General features: G+C 51.3%; 4 protein-coding genes across 4 annotated transcripts; 2 read left to right on the top strand and 2 right to left on the bottom strand.

The window, feature by feature from the left end:
• The first annotated feature begins 1,775 nt into the window (after positions 1-1,775).
• F4807DRAFT_143509 (uncharacterized protein) lies at positions 1,776-8,963 on the top strand. The gene is made up of 3 exons (XM_047993121.1): positions 1,776-2,461; positions 2,511-2,598; positions 2,649-8,963. Exons 1-3 carry the CDS (start codon positions 1,862-1,864, stop codon positions 8,813-8,815), a joined length of 6,855 nt encoding a protein of 2,284 aa, XP_047853133.1. The 5' UTR covers positions 1,776-1,861; the 3' UTR covers positions 8,816-8,963.
• F4807DRAFT_143513 (glycoside hydrolase family 31 protein) lies at positions 8,954-11,993 on the bottom strand. The gene is made up of 5 exons (XM_047993122.1): positions 11,646-11,993; positions 10,770-11,585; positions 10,307-10,696; positions 10,074-10,230; positions 8,954-9,966 (listed from the first exon to the last, which is right to left on the bottom strand). The coding sequence occupies exons 1-5, from the start codon at positions 11,808-11,810 to the stop codon at positions 9,128-9,130; spliced, it is 2,367 nt and encodes a 788-aa protein (XP_047853132.1). The 5' UTR covers positions 11,811-11,993; the 3' UTR covers positions 8,954-9,127.
• Positions 11,994-12,465: 472 nt separating this feature from the next.
• F4807DRAFT_430374 (glycoside hydrolase family 3 protein) lies at positions 12,466-15,486 on the top strand. Its single transcript, XM_047998412.1, has 7 exons — positions 12,466-13,429; positions 13,483-13,555; positions 13,606-13,827; positions 13,876-13,968; positions 14,028-14,369; positions 14,426-15,284; positions 15,424-15,486. The coding sequence occupies exons 1-7, from the start codon at positions 12,843-12,845 to the stop codon at positions 15,438-15,440; spliced, it is 2,193 nt and encodes a 730-aa protein (XP_047853131.1). The 5' UTR covers positions 12,466-12,842; the 3' UTR covers positions 15,441-15,486.
• F4807DRAFT_430371 (carbohydrate esterase family 9 protein) lies at positions 15,487-17,645 on the bottom strand. The gene is made up of 2 exons (XM_047998411.1): positions 16,059-17,645; positions 15,487-16,004 (listed from the first exon to the last, which is right to left on the bottom strand). The coding sequence occupies exons 1-2, from the start codon at positions 17,123-17,125 to the stop codon at positions 15,758-15,760; spliced, it is 1,314 nt and encodes a 437-aa protein (XP_047853130.1). The 5' UTR covers positions 17,126-17,645; the 3' UTR covers positions 15,487-15,757.
• Positions 17,646-17,818: the final 173 nt, after the last annotated feature.

Raw genomic sequence — 17,818 nt, 5'->3', positions numbered from 1 at the left:
GCGTTTTTTGTTGTTGGGATCTACCCGTGCACACCAAGACGTAGTCAATATGCCTAATGACTTGTATTAGGGTCCTAGGAATGTACGATATGGTGACAATCTCTTAAGATATTATGTACTAGAGATATTTGTCTCGTCCTACTCTTGGCCGAGCCTACATGTTTGCGATGATGACAGTATGCCACGAGCGTATACTGACCGCCAAGGTGATCCGACTATCTTCCGTAGAATCTTTCGAGATTACTATAAGAGGCACTTCCAATAACGTATTGAAGCTTCATACCGATTCTACTTAGTTGAGGGTGGCGCCAAAGGTTACCTATTTCTTTTAAACTGTGAACGCCAACAAGCACAATTCCCAAGACGCCTACAACTACCTAGTTTCACCTGAAGTTGTTTAAAGACATTTCAGAGTGATTGATCCGAGGTGAGGCTCATACCGACAGAAAATTAGAATTACTTGCATCTGTATGTATGTCTTTACCACATGACCGGGAAGTACTGTTGAAGTATTCCCTGTTATACACTGTTGGTATTGATATCGTATATCAATACCATAGGATACTTAATGATTACTTACCCCTGAGTAGCCAATCTTTGTCAGTGCTCGATGCTACGCGTCCCACAGCCCCACTTTATCCCGCCATCGAGATTAAAATAAAAGATCCCCAAGATTTCTCATTTTTCTAAGATTCCTTCTTTGCTATCAATCGAACGACCAACACTCGCATATTTTACAAAACCGTCGAATCCATGATTGTCAATGTATGATTACCGGCCTAAGATCTACGATGCCAGTCGCAGAAGAAGATCGTGATGCCACTGTTCGGATGAACCAAGCTTTATTATCCGAAGTCATCAGACAGTTTCGCAGTCTTGGTTTTTGTGCGGTCCATTTCTCTTCATGTCCACCCTCTTCGCGCTCAATAGCCGGTTTCAAAGGTCTGTGCGCCCTATCGGATCCTCGAGGCCGACTATGCCACGAATGAACCGCTATATGAGAATATTATAAGATGGTTAGCATGTGAGTCTACGTGTTCTGGATATGCCCTCTATCTTTCTATAGTAGGCCCTTAAAGCTCCCAAGAGATAATATAATACGTGTTTCTATACTATCAAACGTATCATTCGGAAAAGACCAAACATCTTCATCAATCTCGCTTTACCTGTCAACTTTAAATCCCAGATCGTGTGCGGCTGAACCGCTCGTGTGACCATGTCCACAACATTAACGAGATCTATGTCTCGCTTAAGCTAATTGCGCTGTTTCTACACTCAAAACGAGTCGGGGCCTTGGTTTAAAAAAAGAGAGGCCCTGAAAATAACCCATGTCCAATGTAACGACTGAGGTTTCATATGTATTTCCCCTTGACAAGGGTTGGCAGTCTATAGGAGTCTTGGATTCTTCAGCCTTGTCCGTCTACCCAATCACTCAGCTCGCCTTTACGGCTTTGTGGAGCTATTCGTCGACCTCGAACAGGACCCTGCCGTGTCCATGTTTGAGGATCACAGACCTTGATCTCCACTATTGCGGAAGCCAAGGTTCACGGAGAAGGTTAGAGCGACCGAGATTCCTCGAGACTCGCTTGGTGCTGAGGGCCGGTCACTCCCCTACTTCGTATTATCACCAGCTCGTTTTTGATGCACCTCTTTCTCCTCTCCCTCTCTTTTGTGTGTGTTGGGCCTGACTATCGCCATTGTCGACCACCATGGCGCCGTAACACATTCACTCACTCCGCGCCAACATGACGAATTCGTTTCTTGGTTAATATTTTATAATACTATTTTTGAAATCTATACCCATTGAGTGGGCTTTTACATTCTTTATCTGGCCGATATATCCCGCGCCGCTGCCGACGTAATGGCGACTCCAGGAGCAACGCAGGCCCTTCTGGGCGCCTTTTTCTTCGGTATCTTGTTCAACGCGGCGTCGGCTGCCCTGGTATTGTACGTTATAGGTCACGGTTCAGCAATCTTTCGGGACGGTCTGAGGCTGGTCCTCATATTATTTCTCTTGTCTTCTGCCGCTTGGGCGCTGGTCGAATTCCTCGCAACTATCATCGAGCCAACCGCGGGCACCTCGTGTCAGGTCGCTGCTGTATTTTCGTCTGTTTTCGATCAGCTAGGAAAGATTTTCATCGAACAGTACTTGATATGGGCGACACGAGTGGAAGGAAAGAAGGCGGTTTTGAGTTTGGTGCCGCAAATTCTGCTTCTTGGACGATTCGGCGTCGGTATGGCTTTCATAGGGCTTACGGGAAACGAGTTCAGCCCTACCTGTGTGCCTATATCCAAAGTAGTTCCGGTCGCTATCACCGTCATCGTGTTAGATTTTGTTATAGTCGGCCTACTGGCTATTCAAGTTTTGTCTATGGGCTCGACGAAGGACAGTGCAAGTAGCTCACGTGTTCCTAAGAGGAATGTTGGTATGGTCGTCATTGGTCTAGGAATATGGATAGGGGTAAGTTCCGCCACTATGTCATGTCTCCTCTGGTGCTAATTATCCGCAGACGAGCGTGGTCCTCCTCCTAGGCATGAAGTCGACAGAATTAGTACTGAAAACAACGCTCCCTGCGCTTGGTTTGGCAATCCTAGTTGGTACGTATTCGACTTTAACGTTAGTTATATTTAGTGCTGACAGGGTAAAGCGTTGGTTACTGTACTCTCGGGAACGCTTGTTATTCCTCGGGGACCACCTCCGCGACGACCAGACTCTCCGATGACTCGGGATATGGGTAGGGATTTGTCGTCTTCAGACTCTGCTGAATACCCCCCATCTCGCTATGAAGATGTGAAGGGCGTAACTGCTACAATGGCCATGGCCGCATATGCCGCCCCTAACGATAGTTCTATGCCCACCGTCTCGTTCCCTATCACACCAACTCCTGGTGATGATCAGGGTAGAGTTAAGAAATACATGAAGGTCAAGGGTACAACAGGCAAGCTCGTAATTTCGAAGCCGGTTATTGTGGAACAAGAAGGCATGAACAATCCCCTAGAAAGGATACCAACAGTCGACCTTGCCACAGCCGCGAATTATGAAAGGGAACGGCGTATCAGGTTAGCACAGCGTGGGTCGACTCTTATTGCACAACGACCAGCTCCGCAACCACCGAGTGCCGGAGGACAAAACGGAATGCTTTCTAGAGAAATCAGCACGAGACGGAAGCAAGTCGCACCTGCAACCTTGGCGCAATTGGAGAGATCCGTTTCGAACGAGACTACCAAGACGACTACAGGACTTTCCGTCGAAGCAAACGCATTATCTACTTCATCAGAATTGTCACCAGGGGCCGAGAAGGTTCGGAGGAGATCGCCTCGTCAGCCCCCTGCGCCACCAATCCCGTCAACCTTCCAACCGATTCGACCTGGTGATCCAATTCGTATACCGATTCCCAGGCCTCGAACCCCGCCTGAGTCGCCAAAGACTGAATCGGTGAAGACTCCTCTGCAACGACGTCCGACAATAGGATTACCGTCGAACCCTCGGGCGCAAGCAATGAAGGCAGCAAGTGATGGCGAAAGCCAGAGACAAGAAACCGTGATGTTCGTCAACAACATTGTTTACGATGATCCGAGTGTTGTTGATAATATCATGCAAGGAGCTTCGAAGACGCCGATGGCACCCTTGAACTCGCGTGACTCGGTTGTTAACCGTCCGCGCCCAATTCCTCGAAAGGGAGACAAAGATCGACAAGTTTTCCCCGCTGAGCTATCACCTAGCCAGAACCATAGGCGATCAAAGTCGGTCGGCTCAGGTGCAAGTAGGAAGTCTATCCTTCAGTCCATGCCTGGAAGCCCTACTCAGCTACCTCCATTGCCGCCACCTCCTAAGAGTGCCGGCAGTGTGCCACGGCCTCTTCCTAATGATACGAAGAGCATGACGTTCGACGAGAAAATGAATCTCCTATACAGCACTCCACTTAGCGCTTCTTCGGTAACAAATACTGCAGAAAAGCGACGGTCTGAAGTCCCTCAAATTCCGCCCTTACCAGCGACATACATGGTAGATGCACAGCCGCCCAAGGCTGAAAGCATCCCTGAGCCCGACTCTAATAGCGAAAGGAGAATATCCAAGACAACTGATAGGAGTTCAATCCGCACTACGAGTATTCTCGGTATCGAGGATATCCCGCAGCGACTTCTGCCAAAAGCTGATAGCTCCCGTAATGCGGTTGATGAAGTAGGACAGTCTTGGCTTCCAGGGATTTCGGTTGAAAATGAAAGACAAAAACGACCGTCTGATAAAAAGAGCAATCGGAAATCCTCCCCTGTTCTCCCGGAGGCAAGTCACTTCAGCGTGTCGTCTATGAAGACTGAAAGCAGGGTCAGAGACGATGACAGGAGCACTATCTGGGGTTCCGTGCACTCCCCAGTTGCTGCTGTCCATATTCAACAGGCACGACGACTTAACGCCCGTTCAACGTACATTCAAAACTCCCAGAACTCCCGCATTCCCGAGGAACCGGTAGAGCGAAGTTCATATGCAAATATCCCCGACGAAGTTATGGAAGTTATGTTGGATATATCGGATAGTCCGGTCGATCAACAGGAGTCTCCCGAGAAGGCCGTGCAAGAATTGCCCACTTTCCATCACCGAGTTGGCGAAGAGTGTCCGACGTTCTCTGCCAGAAAGGACAAGATACGGTCGAGGAAGATGCCTCCGCCGGCTCCCCTCGCCCTAAGCAGAAAGAACAGCAAAAGGGCAATAATAGTTCAGCCTGCAGAACCCTCGCCACTGGAGTCGCCTGAGGCCGCATACCAGATGATTCAAGCTCAGTTACAGAGATTCGAACAGCCGAACCGGGACTCAGCCGGGAGCCAAGGAGGGCGCCTAGCGCTGTTAGAGAACCTAGAGCGTGAGATGGGCCAGCTGGAAAACAGATGGCAGAACCGTGTTGACCGTGATTCTATGTCGAGCATTGGCACTACAACATCAAAAGGTTCCCGCCCACCTTCAATAGCCGAGCGCAGAGCATCTCGGAGGGCATCCCTGCGCAACGCGGCCTTGCGATCTAAAAGCCAAGAAACGACCGGTACACCTTCATCCCAAAGCTCAGGAACGAGCTCCGAAAACACACAGGCCAGTGCCTGGCAATCTCGTCTTGCCGAGGCTCAAATGGAATACATGAAAAGCACTCCCGACCTACTTATGAAGCGCAACAATCTTAATTTCCTCTCTGTTTCCAAAGCTGCACTGGGCAGCCCAAGTCCTCCCGACACTGACGAGTCTGACTACGACGATGAGGTGCCTGGTAGCGTTCAACAACTGCGGCCGACGGTGTTCAAGCCGGCGACTCAGGTGCATGAGCTCTGGAAACCGCAGTCGCCTGTTAAATATCCGGTCAGCTCAGGGCTCTGGGTACACGTAGCTAAGAAGTCCGAGAGAGTGAGCGAGGTTCATGAACTTCCGGGCCTATCTGTACGTCCGGCGATTAGAAAAGCCCGGGATTCGCTATTAATAGAAAGTTCGCGATTATGGGAGAAGCCGGCCAAGAACAGCAGCACTAGCGCTATGGAAGGACTATGGAAGAAGTTTGATCCCTCAGGATCGAGCGGGACCGCTACCCGCCGCGTCACTATTCGTCCGCCTCGAAGGAACAAGCGCGCCACCCTCTTGCCTGATATCCTAGAAAATCCCGAGCCCTTGCCAGACAAACGAGGAACTCTAGGTCTTTTCCAATTCCCTTGGGGAGAAAAGAGCGAAAATGCCAGCATTCAACCTCGACCGGCTCGCCCGTTCATGGCCATGCCTGGAACTATGACCACAGGGGGACCAAAGATTAACGCCGTCTTGGAAGCTAGGTCCAAACAATTGGAAGCGGAAGAATTCACGACTTCATTCTTCGACGATTACGAAGCGGAAGAAGAAGGTGACAACTTCGAGTTCTCGGATAGTGATAACGGAGACGACTTTGACGAGAGTACACTCTGGGAGATTGCCAACTTGTTAAAGAGCGAAAACGTACCTTCGAAGAACAGCTTACTTCCTTTACCGCTGCAAAGTCCAGCTTACGCCACCTCTCCGGTGTCTTCGACCAACGTTGTTGAACAGCCAGCTGAGGAGTATCGTGATGATGCTCTAGTGTTGGAGGAGCCGATTCCAGCAGACCGTCTACCCCGCCCGACTTCGGAATCCACATTAGTTCAACCTTTGCTCTGGACCCAGCCAGAAGCTCTTACAGTTTACACTGTCGGTCTACCACAGCCCGATTCAACCATGTGGAAGAGTTACATCGCAGAGCCCGCGAAAATGGCTCGATCCAAATCCCAATTTGAAGATATCCCTCCCATCGAAAGCAACGAATTATGGAAACCAAACCCCAGCAACGGCAAAATGACAAGGACCGGGTTACTATGGAGCGCAAGCAAGCCAGTCCACGAAACCTCAGCCGTGTCACCGAAGACGAAGGCTGTTGCACATAGCAAGTCTTTGTGGGTACGGCCTATCGCTACTTTAACTTCGGATATTAGGGGCCTATTCAGCCCTAGCCACTCTAGGGCTGACTACCGAAGCACTTCCAAAGTGCCTGCTGCGCTCGTGATGGATAGGAAGCCTCGCGTGGTCGAAGTACACCTGGAAAAGCTGACCTCGAGATCTCTCTGGACGGGACAAGCTGCGACTAAGTCTTCGTTAATGTGGGAGAAGCCCAGTGTCATCCATGCGACTGAGCGCGATGGCCTATTCGACAGCAATGAGGCCAGATCCGACTTTCGCAGGACCACGAAAGAGCCTGCTGCTATTTCTACGAAAAGAGTTACTCGCACAATCGAGAAGCCCTTAGCGAGATTGAGCACGAACAACCTATGGTCTCCGGAAATTGTCGCCTCGCCGCAACCTGTCAAAGGCGCCCAGTTATTTGTGTCCAAGAAGTCAAAGGTGGCTACTCGGCCGGTTGACACGATCAAGGTTCAATCAATCCCCTTGTGGCATAAGCCAGAAACGAGCGCAGAGTCTGAGTACGAAGGACTATTTGATGCTAGCGTTGTCAGAAACAATTATCGGAGAACTTCGAAGGCCCCGGCTGCTATCTCAATGCCCAAGAAACCTCGTGTAAGCAAGGAACCATTGCCTGTGCTCACAACCGCTAGCCTTTGGACTGGAGTGTCTTCGGAGTCCGAGCCCGAGTCTGATGTTCCCGCCGCTGAGTTAATCGAGACACGCGAAGTTCCAGTGTCGATTATAACCAAGTCCATGTGGGAAAAGTCGACCTTGCCAGTCTCAAGCTCGGATTTCGAAGGTCTATTCAACAGCAACGTTTTCAGGCTTGATTATCGAAGAACATCTAAGCTCCCGGCTGCGATCGACATGACCCGAACGCCTCGCAAGATGGAAGAATCCCTTCCAGTTCTAACGAGCATAAGGCTTTGGGAAAAGCAATCCGAATCGAGCTACATCCCCATCCCTACTGGTGTTTCTCTATGGAACAAGCCTATCTCGTCGATGCCCACTTCGTCCGGTCTCTTCCAGGTCGACCCGACTCGCAAGGTGTATCGAACAACCTCAGCAGAGCCAGCTGCGCTACAAATGGATCGGAAGCCTCGAGCCGTCGATGCGCCCCTTCCAAGACTTGAATCAACTCGCCTTTGGACTCGCGGCCAGATCTCCTCAGTCGAAGTCGATTGGATTTCGATTTCTTCTGTTGGACCCAAGAGCCCCTCTATCGCTTCCGTATCCGAAGCAAGCTCAGCGCCTTCATCTCCTATGTCTGATTCGTCATCGGTTAAGACGACCACTACCAAGGCATCCTCAGCTAAGAGCTTCTTCAGTGGCTTGTTTGGGCGAAAGAAGAAGGAACCGGAAGCCCCCAAGGCTCCTCAGGATTCTCTGGAGGCAGAGCCTGAAATCCCCGCTGTGCCGGAATTGCCGAAGGAATTCGTAGTGAAGAACTTGGACGAGGTACCCCACAAGAAGCCGGCGCATACTTCCCTCCGCAAATCGCACCGCCAGAGCGTCGCTTATCGAGCGGACTGGGATGGAGCGCTACGGGAAGCCATCGCCGCTAGCTACCCCGATACTACGGTCGCTTTAAGGGCTTCCTATCCTCGGGATTGGGAAGCTGAACTCAAAGAAGCTATCAAGGCAAGCCACGTGCCATTCAAGCTGACTCGCAAGCCCGCGTCTCCCAGAGCTTGGTCTGTTGCTCTCCAGAAAGCCATTGTTGCCTCCTACCCCGAGATCAGGTTCTCGCGGGGTCAAACACTACCGGCGCAATGGACGGCTGAGCTCCGGGATGCCATTGCTAAGAGCTACCCGTCTCAGGTTGAGGACTTCGATGTCACCGTCCGTCATCCCGTCTTCATGGGGTCTATGGAGACGATGGCTGAGACGGTCCACCCGGCAATTGGACCGAAGGTTTTGAGGAGTAGAGGAAACTCAAGAAGCAATGTAGCAAAGCCTGCTAGCTTCGACGTTGCTGTTCGACATCCCGTATTCTTTGGCTCCTTGGAAACTACCGCCCAATCTGTTCATCCAGCAATCCCTACGAAGACACAAAAGCAAGATGCAACGAGCGAAGCTGTGCCAGCACCTTTACTCTGGTCCAAGGCAGTGGCGACAGAGTCAGCGACAGAGGGTCATCTATGGAGCCCCAACAGCTCCGCACCTGAACTCCAGAAAACATCTTTCAACGCTGAAATCGACATGGCGCACAGCCCACGTAAAGCAAAGGACACTGCCAAAAGTCCCGAGCTCAAGATTGACTTTAGTGGGCAAAGCACGTGGAGACGCAGCGAAACTTCTCAGTTCCAGAATAGGGACTGGTTGGACGACTCAATGAAGAAGCGCTTCTCGCGCGTCGAGTTAAGGTACTAGACACCTACCTAGGTAGGTAGAAAAAAGAAAAGGAGGAAGGCTACGAATTTCTAAGGGGTCGGTGTTAAATGAGCGTTATATATAAGAGCATACTGCCTAACCTAGGATATACCCCTTGCACAAATGTACAACATCTAATGGCTTTGTACCCGCGTCACATACCATTCTTTTTTTTCTTTCTTTTTTTTCCTTTTGAATTATTTTTGCGTTGAGTTGCTATTTAGTAGCGCGGATATGTTATGTATTTAACGCAGCATCACGCTTGATGATAGTGAGATAGCGATATATAAAATACCTACCTATAGTGCCCAATTATTGAGGACGAAAAGACATAAGGATATCTGTATGTTTTACAGCCATTGTTTCTGGTATCCCTAGACACCAAGTCTTAATCCATGTGCCTTTCAGGATCTCTCCGCGCTCAATCTCACTACCAGCATCGCCACGCTCCTTCAATGTTCCCAAGAATTTTCCATCACTATCCACAATATCCGCGCTCGTCGCCGTCTCAGCCCGAATCTTATATATCCTGACATCAATATCTGCCGTGTAGTCGTAGACAACGCCCTGTATCCCCGACTTCCCAAACACCAGCATCGTGTCCTCCCTCACGTACAACGGCATGGTATCAAACCCGTGCTTCTCCCGGAACCAACCAGGCCCAACTCGCCAACGGTTCGTAAAGAAGCACCACCACGTCCCCCCCGGCAAGTAAAACTCCACATCCCCGGACTCCTCGAAAACAGGCGCCGCGAGCAAGTTCTCGCCCACCATGAACTGGCGGTCCAAGAACCAACACGTCGGGTCCTCGGGGAACTCGATACACATAGCCCTCACCGAAAGCGGTAATCCGCGCTCCGCGGCCTTCGTGCCCTGCGCCATCAGGTACGGCATCAACCGCGTCTTGAGCGCGGTCCAGGTCGCCAGCACGGCGGAGCAGCCGTCGGCCGACCGGTCGTCGGCGTCGACGAGCCAGGGGACCCGGTATGAGCCGCTGCCGTGGAGTCGGCTGTGCGAGCATAGGAGCCCGAAGGCTACCCAGCGCTTGTAGATCCAGGGGGCTGGGGAGCCTTCGAAACCTCCGATGTCGTTGGACCAGAAGCTGAAGCCGGAGAGGCCGAGGCCGAGGCCGCCGCGGATGGATTCTGCCACTGGGATTGATGGGTAGAGGGTTAGTGGGGAGGTTGAGAGAAATGGGGGTGAAAAGGAGGAAAGGGGGAAGGGAGGGGGAGAGGGGAGAGGGGTGAGAGGTACGTACTAGCTTCCGGGGTGGACTCGCAGTCGCCGCCCCAGACGAGCGGGAATTGCTGGGTGCCGGCGCAGGCGGCCCGGGCGAAGAGGACGGCTTCGGTTTCGCCGTACCGGGCTTGCAGGGCGGTGTAGACGACTTTGTTGTAGAGGTAGGCGTAGTAATTCTATCAAGTATTAAAAACACGGTCGAAGATTCCTAGTTTTAAATGGATAATTCGTTTTAGATGGCGGCAGACTTACATGCATCTTGTGAGGATCAACCTCCTTATCGAACCACTGCACATCCAACGTCGGGATCCTCTCCCCGAAATCAGTCTTGATGCAATCTACCCCCTTATCGAATAGTTCATTCAGACACTCGGTGTACCATTTCACGGCCTCCGGGTTCGTGAAGTCGACGAGCCCCATACCGGCCTGCCACAGGTCCCACTGCCAAATATCGCCGTTCTTGCGCTTGAGGAGGTAGCCCTTCTCGGCCGCGTGCGCGAAGGCGGCGCCGTGCTGCGCGATGTACGGGTTGATCCAGACGCAGACTTTGCTTACTAGACCCGAGGACTTTAGGCGGGCGATCTGCGCTTTGGGGTCCGGGAACTTCTCGGAGTCGAAGATGAAGTCGGTCCATCTGAAGCCCTGTGACGTGTTAGTTTTAGATGTAAAAAGAGGCACAAGAGGGTTTGAAAAGGAAAGGGATTTAGGAGCTTACCTTCATCCAAAAACAATCGTAGTGGAAAACGTCCACTTGGATATCCCGCTCTTTCATACCCTCGAGGAACGAGTTCACTGTCGCCTCGTCGTAATTAGTCGTAAAACTAGTCGTGAGCCAAAGTCCATAACTCCAGCTAGGCACTTTGGCAGGCCGGCCCGTTAAAATAGAGTATCGGTACAGCACTTCCTTGGGCGAAGGACCATATATGATATACCACTTCAACCTCTGCCCCTCGATACTCGTCTGGGCGCGACAGCACCGCTCACTCCCGATCTCTAGCTCGACTCTCCCCGGCGTGTCTATGAACACGCCGTAGCCCCTATTACTAAGCCAGAACGAAACATTCTTATACGCCTGCTCGCTCGAGGTGCCTCCGTCCGCATTCCACAGCGATATCGCCTGCCCTACCTTATTAAAAGCGCCGAAGCGTTCCCCGAGGCCGTGGACGGTCTCGCCGACTCCTAGGTTCGTCTGCGTGAAGACGTAGTGCTTGAAATCCCTCATGTCCCCCGTCTGCAGCATGTTGCTCCAGGCCGGGCTGTACGCTAGACCCACGCTGCGCGAGGCCAGCGAAGTAAGCACCTTGGACCCGTCCGTGCTGTGGAATTGGATGCCGAAGGCGTGCTCTGCTGAGCTGACGGTCGCTGAGAGCGAGCCTGAGCTGAGGGTTGTGCCTTTGTCGTTTTTGGCGACTTTGGGCGCGTATTTCAGCCCGCCTTGGGGGAAGAGCTCGAAGTTGGGACCTTTCCGGGCGGCGCCGGCCCAGTGCGTCGTCTCGACGGAGATGATGCCGTCGTGGGGCGCTTCGAGGTCCTGAGGTTGTTGTTTAGCTGATGGTCATGACGTGCGTTAGGTATGAGTGGTATTTCTTACGATCGTCAGTGTGCTGCAATTCAAAGTGTCCCCGCGACCCCTGATTTTCTTCGTCGGACATAGTAGGCTTAGGCCTTTGTCTGTCTCCGTGATGTCGTAGACCTCTTCGGCATACTCGACACGCACGCCCTCCGCTACCGCCCACATGCCATCGCGGAATTTCATGTTTGCTATATTTTACTTGATCACGATCTAGAATTATTCTTCAATGGATAGATAGATCAAAGTAAACGTCTGTTAACAATGAATGATGATGAGAAAATACCACATATAATCTTCCCATCGTATCAAATGCGGAGAGCCCGATCAGGAACCCGACCCCAATCTTGAACCGCATATCGGATGCATATTCTACGGTATGTAGTATCACCAAACGCCAAATCGGTTTCCTTCCTCAGTTTTTCCTCAGTTTCTACTGGCCTTGGCTCAGATGATCTTGGGGAGACGGGAACCGGACCGTATATGCGATGACTTCACTGCATCTAGTGCTTTTTACATAGCCCGTACATGTGTATAGGCAATCCATGGTTAGATGGTCTTAGAGCCGCTCCTATCTGAGGATAAACCGTTACTAGCCTTACAGCAGCAGGTGACAAGTCGTCGGTTCAATTATGAACGAAAGAAAATAATGGGCTGTATCCACGAACCCGGACGGGCTTGGACGGCGGGGCGGCTTGTCTGCTTGGCTGTCTCGGTAGAATCTCCCCCCACCAATAATAGGGGATGAGGCACCATGGGCTTGCTTTATACTCTTTCCTTCCCCGGACTTACCCCAACTACCCATCCCCTCGTCTCCCCTCATGCCCCCAATTTTCCATCGTGAAATATGATCGAAACTCAGTTCTTGCATACAACACATACCCTGTAGGTACGCAAAGAGCTTTCCGGAAGCACGGTCCAATATTTGAGCTCAAGTGACGAGAGGACAATCAGAGATTGCATATTCTAGACTCTATTTAACTAGTCACCTTGTCTAGAAATTAGACCCTACGTTAAGGCTAACTAGAATTCGGAAATTGCTCTGCCGTTGGCTAAGACTTGGGTTGACCTTCAATGTGACTATACTGGTCAAGGATATGTATGTAGTTGCGATATAAGTTATCACGTCGTGACAATGAGTCTTGGGGTAATCTCGCCCACCTAAATTACCTTCATGTCGTGATATATTGGTGAGTGTTAAATAGGAAGCTAGCCCAAATGCGGTCTTCAATATCATTATTTGCCTCCCTTTTGACCACTGCGCTGGCCATATCCAACAATGGTAGCACGCCACTCTATAAAGATTCATCAGCTCCGGTTGAAGACAGAGTGACTGACCTACTGTCACGGATGACCATCGAAGAAAAGACAGCCCAACTCGTCCAGGGGGATTTGAGAAACTGGATCAACATAACAGATGGCAGTCTCAACCAAACTGGTCTTGAATGGAGTATGCAATACCGTGCCGGCTCGTACTACGTCGGCGTGGCTATACCTTGGGAGATGCTTAGTGATGGCGTCAAAATTGGGCAGGACTATCTGATGCAGAATACGACGCTTGGGATACCGGCTTGGGTCCAGTCAGAAGGAATACATGGCTTCCTAATCCCGAACGCCACCATCTTCAATTCTCCAATCGCCCATGCTTGTTCCTTCAACCCGTCCCTGATTGAGAAGATGGCAAAAGCCATTGCGCAGGAAGCTCGTGCTTTAGGCGTTAACCAAATTTTCGGGCCTCTTGCTGATTTAGCTCGCGAACTGCGGTTTGGTCGTGTAGAGGAAACCTTCGGAGAAGATGGCTATCTGTAAGACACTCATCTGGCTGTAATACGGTATATATGGCTGACAATTGGACTAGGACTGGTGAACTTGCTCACGCGTACGTCAAAGGTCTCCAGTCAGGTAATGTCTCGGCCATGGTGAAGCACTTCGTAAGGGCCCCTATTTTAACTTACAGAGTAGCTGGTACTGATATAGAAAGGCCGCATTCGCATCACCAGAACAAGGTCTAAATACTGCTCCCGTGCACGGAGGAGAACGAGAATTACGGACCACATATCTACCCTCCTTCAAGCGAGCGATTATCGATGGTGGCGCGTTTTCTATCATGTCGGCATATCATAGCTACGACGGTGTGCCCGCTGTGGCTGATAGACACACCCTGACCGATATATTAAGGGGAGAATGGGGCTATAAATACTTCGTGGGTGACTCTTTCAACTATTGACTCTGCGAGTCCTAATATAACCAGGTGATGAGTGATGCCGGCGCCACAGACCGTCTGTGCAATAACTTCAAGATGTGCAATTCTGACCCCATCGATTCTGAAGCTATAGTCAACCTTGTAAGTATGCCTATCAACCTTTGAAATGGTAGAGATCACAGGGCCTTACAAACCTTTAGGCACTTCCCGCCGGAAACGACGTCGAAATGGGCGGTGGATCGTTCAACTTTGAAAGGATCCCCGATATGGTCGACTCGGGCAAGCTGTCCATAGACGTCGTAGACCAAGCCGTCTCCAGACAACTACGTGCGAAGTTCGAAATCGGGCTATTCGAAAACCCCTTCACTGATGTCGCGGTAGAAGACCAGGCCAAGTATATCAACACACCAGAGACCATTGAGCTCGCAAGACAACTAGACGCAGAATCCATCGTCCTACTCGAAAATCACAACAACATCCTCCCTCTGAAAAGGGATGCCAACATCGCCGTCATCGGGCCCATGGCTCACGGCTACATGAACGTAAGTCCCAAACCCCTTGATATCTATCAACCCGAAACGGGCTAACAAACCCCAAGTACGGCGACTACGTCCCCTACCTCTCGCAATACCGCGGCGTGACCCCGCTCGACGGCATAACCGCCGCCTCCACAGGCAAAATAACCTACGCGCAAGGCTGCGAGCGCTGGTCCTCCTCCCAATCCGGTTTCGCCGCCGCCACCGCCGCGGCCCGCGAAGCCGACATCGCCATCGTCATAGTCGGGACCTGGTCGCGGGACCAAGACGAGCTATGGGCAGGCCTAAACGCAACAACAGGCGAACACGTCGACACCTCCTCTCTCAACCTCGTCGGCGCGCAGCCGCACCTCGTGAAAGCCGTCCTCGACACCGGCGTCCCGACGATCGTCGTCTACAGCTCCGGGAAACCCGTAACCGAGCCGTGGATCAGTTCCGCGGCTTCGGCGCTAGTACAGCAATTCTATCCCTCGGAGCAAGGCGGCCACGCGCTCGCCGACGTGCTTTTCGGCGCCGCGAACCCGTCGGGGAAATTGAGCGTTTCGTTTCCGTATGATGTGGGGACTACGCCGATATACTACGATTACCTGAACTCGGCGCGCGCGAGCCCGGATCCGGGGCGGGTGTACCCGAACGGGACGATGGTGTTCGGACATGCTTATGTGCTGCAGAGTCCGCTGCCGCTTTACGAGTTCGGGTTCGGCAGGTCGTATAGCACGTTTGCGTATGCGGGCGTGGCGCTGGATAAGAGCGCGGCGGGGCCAGGGGATACGGTGAGGGTTTCGGTCGATGTGACGAATGAGTCGGCGCGCGATGGCGCGGAGGTGGTGCAGGTTTATGTGGAGGATGTGGTGGCAAGCGTTGTGGTGCCGAATAAGCAGTTACGCGGGTTCGCGAAGGTTTTCGTGAAGGCTGGTGCTACTGAGACGGTGAACATCGATATTGACGTCGCTAACTTGGGGCTTTGGGATATAAATATGAAGTACGTCGTCGAACCTGGTGAGTTCATTGTTCATGTCGGGAGCTCGAGTAAGGATATTAGGGGGAACGCTACACTTACTGTTGTTTCATACCTAGGCACGTAGATAATGACACGGCACCTAGGGGTACGTAATTATATACATGTTTATTAATAAAGCTCTTTAAACGGAGTACCTCTAATAGTTATCTCTTCCAACAAAGCTACTTGGGGTATATCAAATCCTTATAGTCTACCATGTATGTGTATGAGCCCAGTCGCGACAACGTTTCTACGTTGCTATGAATAGACCACCTGACTCCATAACCATTCTTTATGTACAAATTATCTCATCAAGTCTAAGTGTCTCGTGAGCCGTTTTATTTCTGACTTTTTTCCCCTCTTCTTACCATTCCTGAGCATATCTAGCTGAGCATTAGTGGCTAAAAACCTTGGTTCCGAATTTCCAGACCTCGTCCACGACGAGCTCGACACTGCCATCCGTCTTATGCTTCTCAGATAAGACGACCATGTCCGCGTCTGCGCCGTCATCGAGGCAGCCCTTGATACCCTGTAGCCCTAGCATTGCGGCTGGGGTCGATGTGACGGCCTTCAGCGCTTGGGGTATGCCTGCGCCAGACCAATTGAGGAAGTTAGATACACATTCGATGAGTGTTATCGAACTAGAATGCTAATTAGTCATATGGCCGTTTCTAAAATTTAGCGGTAATCCTTACCTCCCAGCAATTCGATCGGTGCCCTCCAAGATCAATTTATTACCCTTCTTTAAGATGTTACTCGTGTTCTCGCCGTTGGTCCACTGGTAAGCGCCATCTGGGAGACCCACTAGGTGCATAGAGTCTGTGACGAGGATGAAACCATCCGGATGAGCATTGAAGGCAATCTTGATGGTTGTGGGATGTAAGTGCTCCCCGTCGGCGATGATGCCAAAATAGGGGCGGGGCAAGCTTTCTGCTTCACCCAAGACACCGAAGATACCGGGATTCCGGTGGTGCAGAGGTCGCATAGCGTTGAATAAGTGAGTGATCATTGTCGCACCTGCAGCGACAGCCGCTGACGCCTCTTCGTATGTTGCTTCCGAGTGTCCGATCGAGTAGATGATGCCATGGCTCGTAAGTTCGGGGATGAGCTTCGTCATTTGTCCCCGCTCCGGCGCGGCGGTTATCATCTTGATCGGGAGAGGACGGAATGTGGTTTCGGGATTGAGGTTTGATGCGCCGTAGCAATCTTCCAAATCTTCGAAGGTCTCGGCTACTCGCAGCACATCTACGTCATGTACTCCGTTCTTAGTTGGGCTTAAGAATGGGCCTTCGCAGTGTGCGCCAAGCGATTCCGCTCCATCTTCGGCGACCTGCAAGTACCCGGACGGTGCGAGATGTGGCAACGCCCGCTTGTAGAGTTCGCTTCGTTGGCTTGTGATGGTGGGGACGTAGGACGTGACGCCGGTCTTGACCATTTGCTTATTCAACTCCTTGACCTTCTTCGCGTAGACAGCAGGCTCAAGAAGCGTAGAGAAGTTGAAACCGAAAGCACCGTTCAGCTGACATTCGATGAGACCCGGTGATAAGATACGTCCACCTAGGTTGACGACCTCGTCAGGGAGAATGAAATCATCGTAGAAAGCAGCTTGGCTTCTGATGATTTTTCCAGTGATGGAATTGACCCATAGGTCTTCCTCGACTAACTTGTCGTTCTTCAAGATACGACAGTTGGTGAACTTGGTAATACCGTTTCGGCCATCTGAAGGTGTCGACTTAGGCGACGATGGCAAGGAGTGAGGCATGATGCCAGTATATACCTAGGTAGGTAGTTAAAAATAGATTGTTTGATGATTCTATGTTTTATCGAGTAGTAGGACAGTTGTCCCTTCAGCGAGTACTTGAATTTCCATAAACGAGAACACAATAAACTATGGGAAATGGCTCATAGATGTATTTATTCATGATATCACGATGCGTTGCCGCTGACTCCGAAGGGTGGCCGATATTGGTTCCGAAAAATCTCGGCTTGTTAGATCCATGCGTATCAATATCTGGAAGGCCGAAAGAGTTTGTCACTGGCATCAGCGTAAGGGCCGATGACAAGTGAGATTGCTCTCTGCTGTTTGATCGGTGGGGCCGGTCAGACGTCAGTCTTGAGATTGTGACAATGGAGCCCGGTTTGCTGTAAATGGACTGGTACCAATATCCACGGCGGAAAATGTGCAGACCAATGGTAACAACATGTGACTAAGAAGACTGGTCAGCATCCTCCAGGGCATTCTAGGTCGGAGGGCTGGTTACTAAGAGTGGTGGTATGTAGAGTGGTAGACAGGTAAAGTGGTGGCAACCAACTTGACGAGGCCCTCTAAGATTTTAGATGCTCCGGTATCATTTGTGGGTGTCGGCGTCTATCTCCGGCCCCTTGTTCCCCACGTTAGAGCCTCTACAACAGTAGATCGTTTTCGCCGTGTGACAATCCATTGTAACGAAAACGA

This window comes from Annulohypoxylon truncatum (assembly GCF_022578515.1).
Source record: "Annulohypoxylon truncatum strain CBS 140777 unplaced genomic scaffold F4807scaffold_21, whole genome shotgun sequence".
Taxonomy (NCBI): Eukaryota; Fungi; Ascomycota; class Sordariomycetes; order Xylariales; family Hypoxylaceae; genus Annulohypoxylon; species Annulohypoxylon truncatum.
Note: the sequence above shows the minus strand (reverse complement) of the source record. Positions and strands in the feature narration are given on the sequence as shown.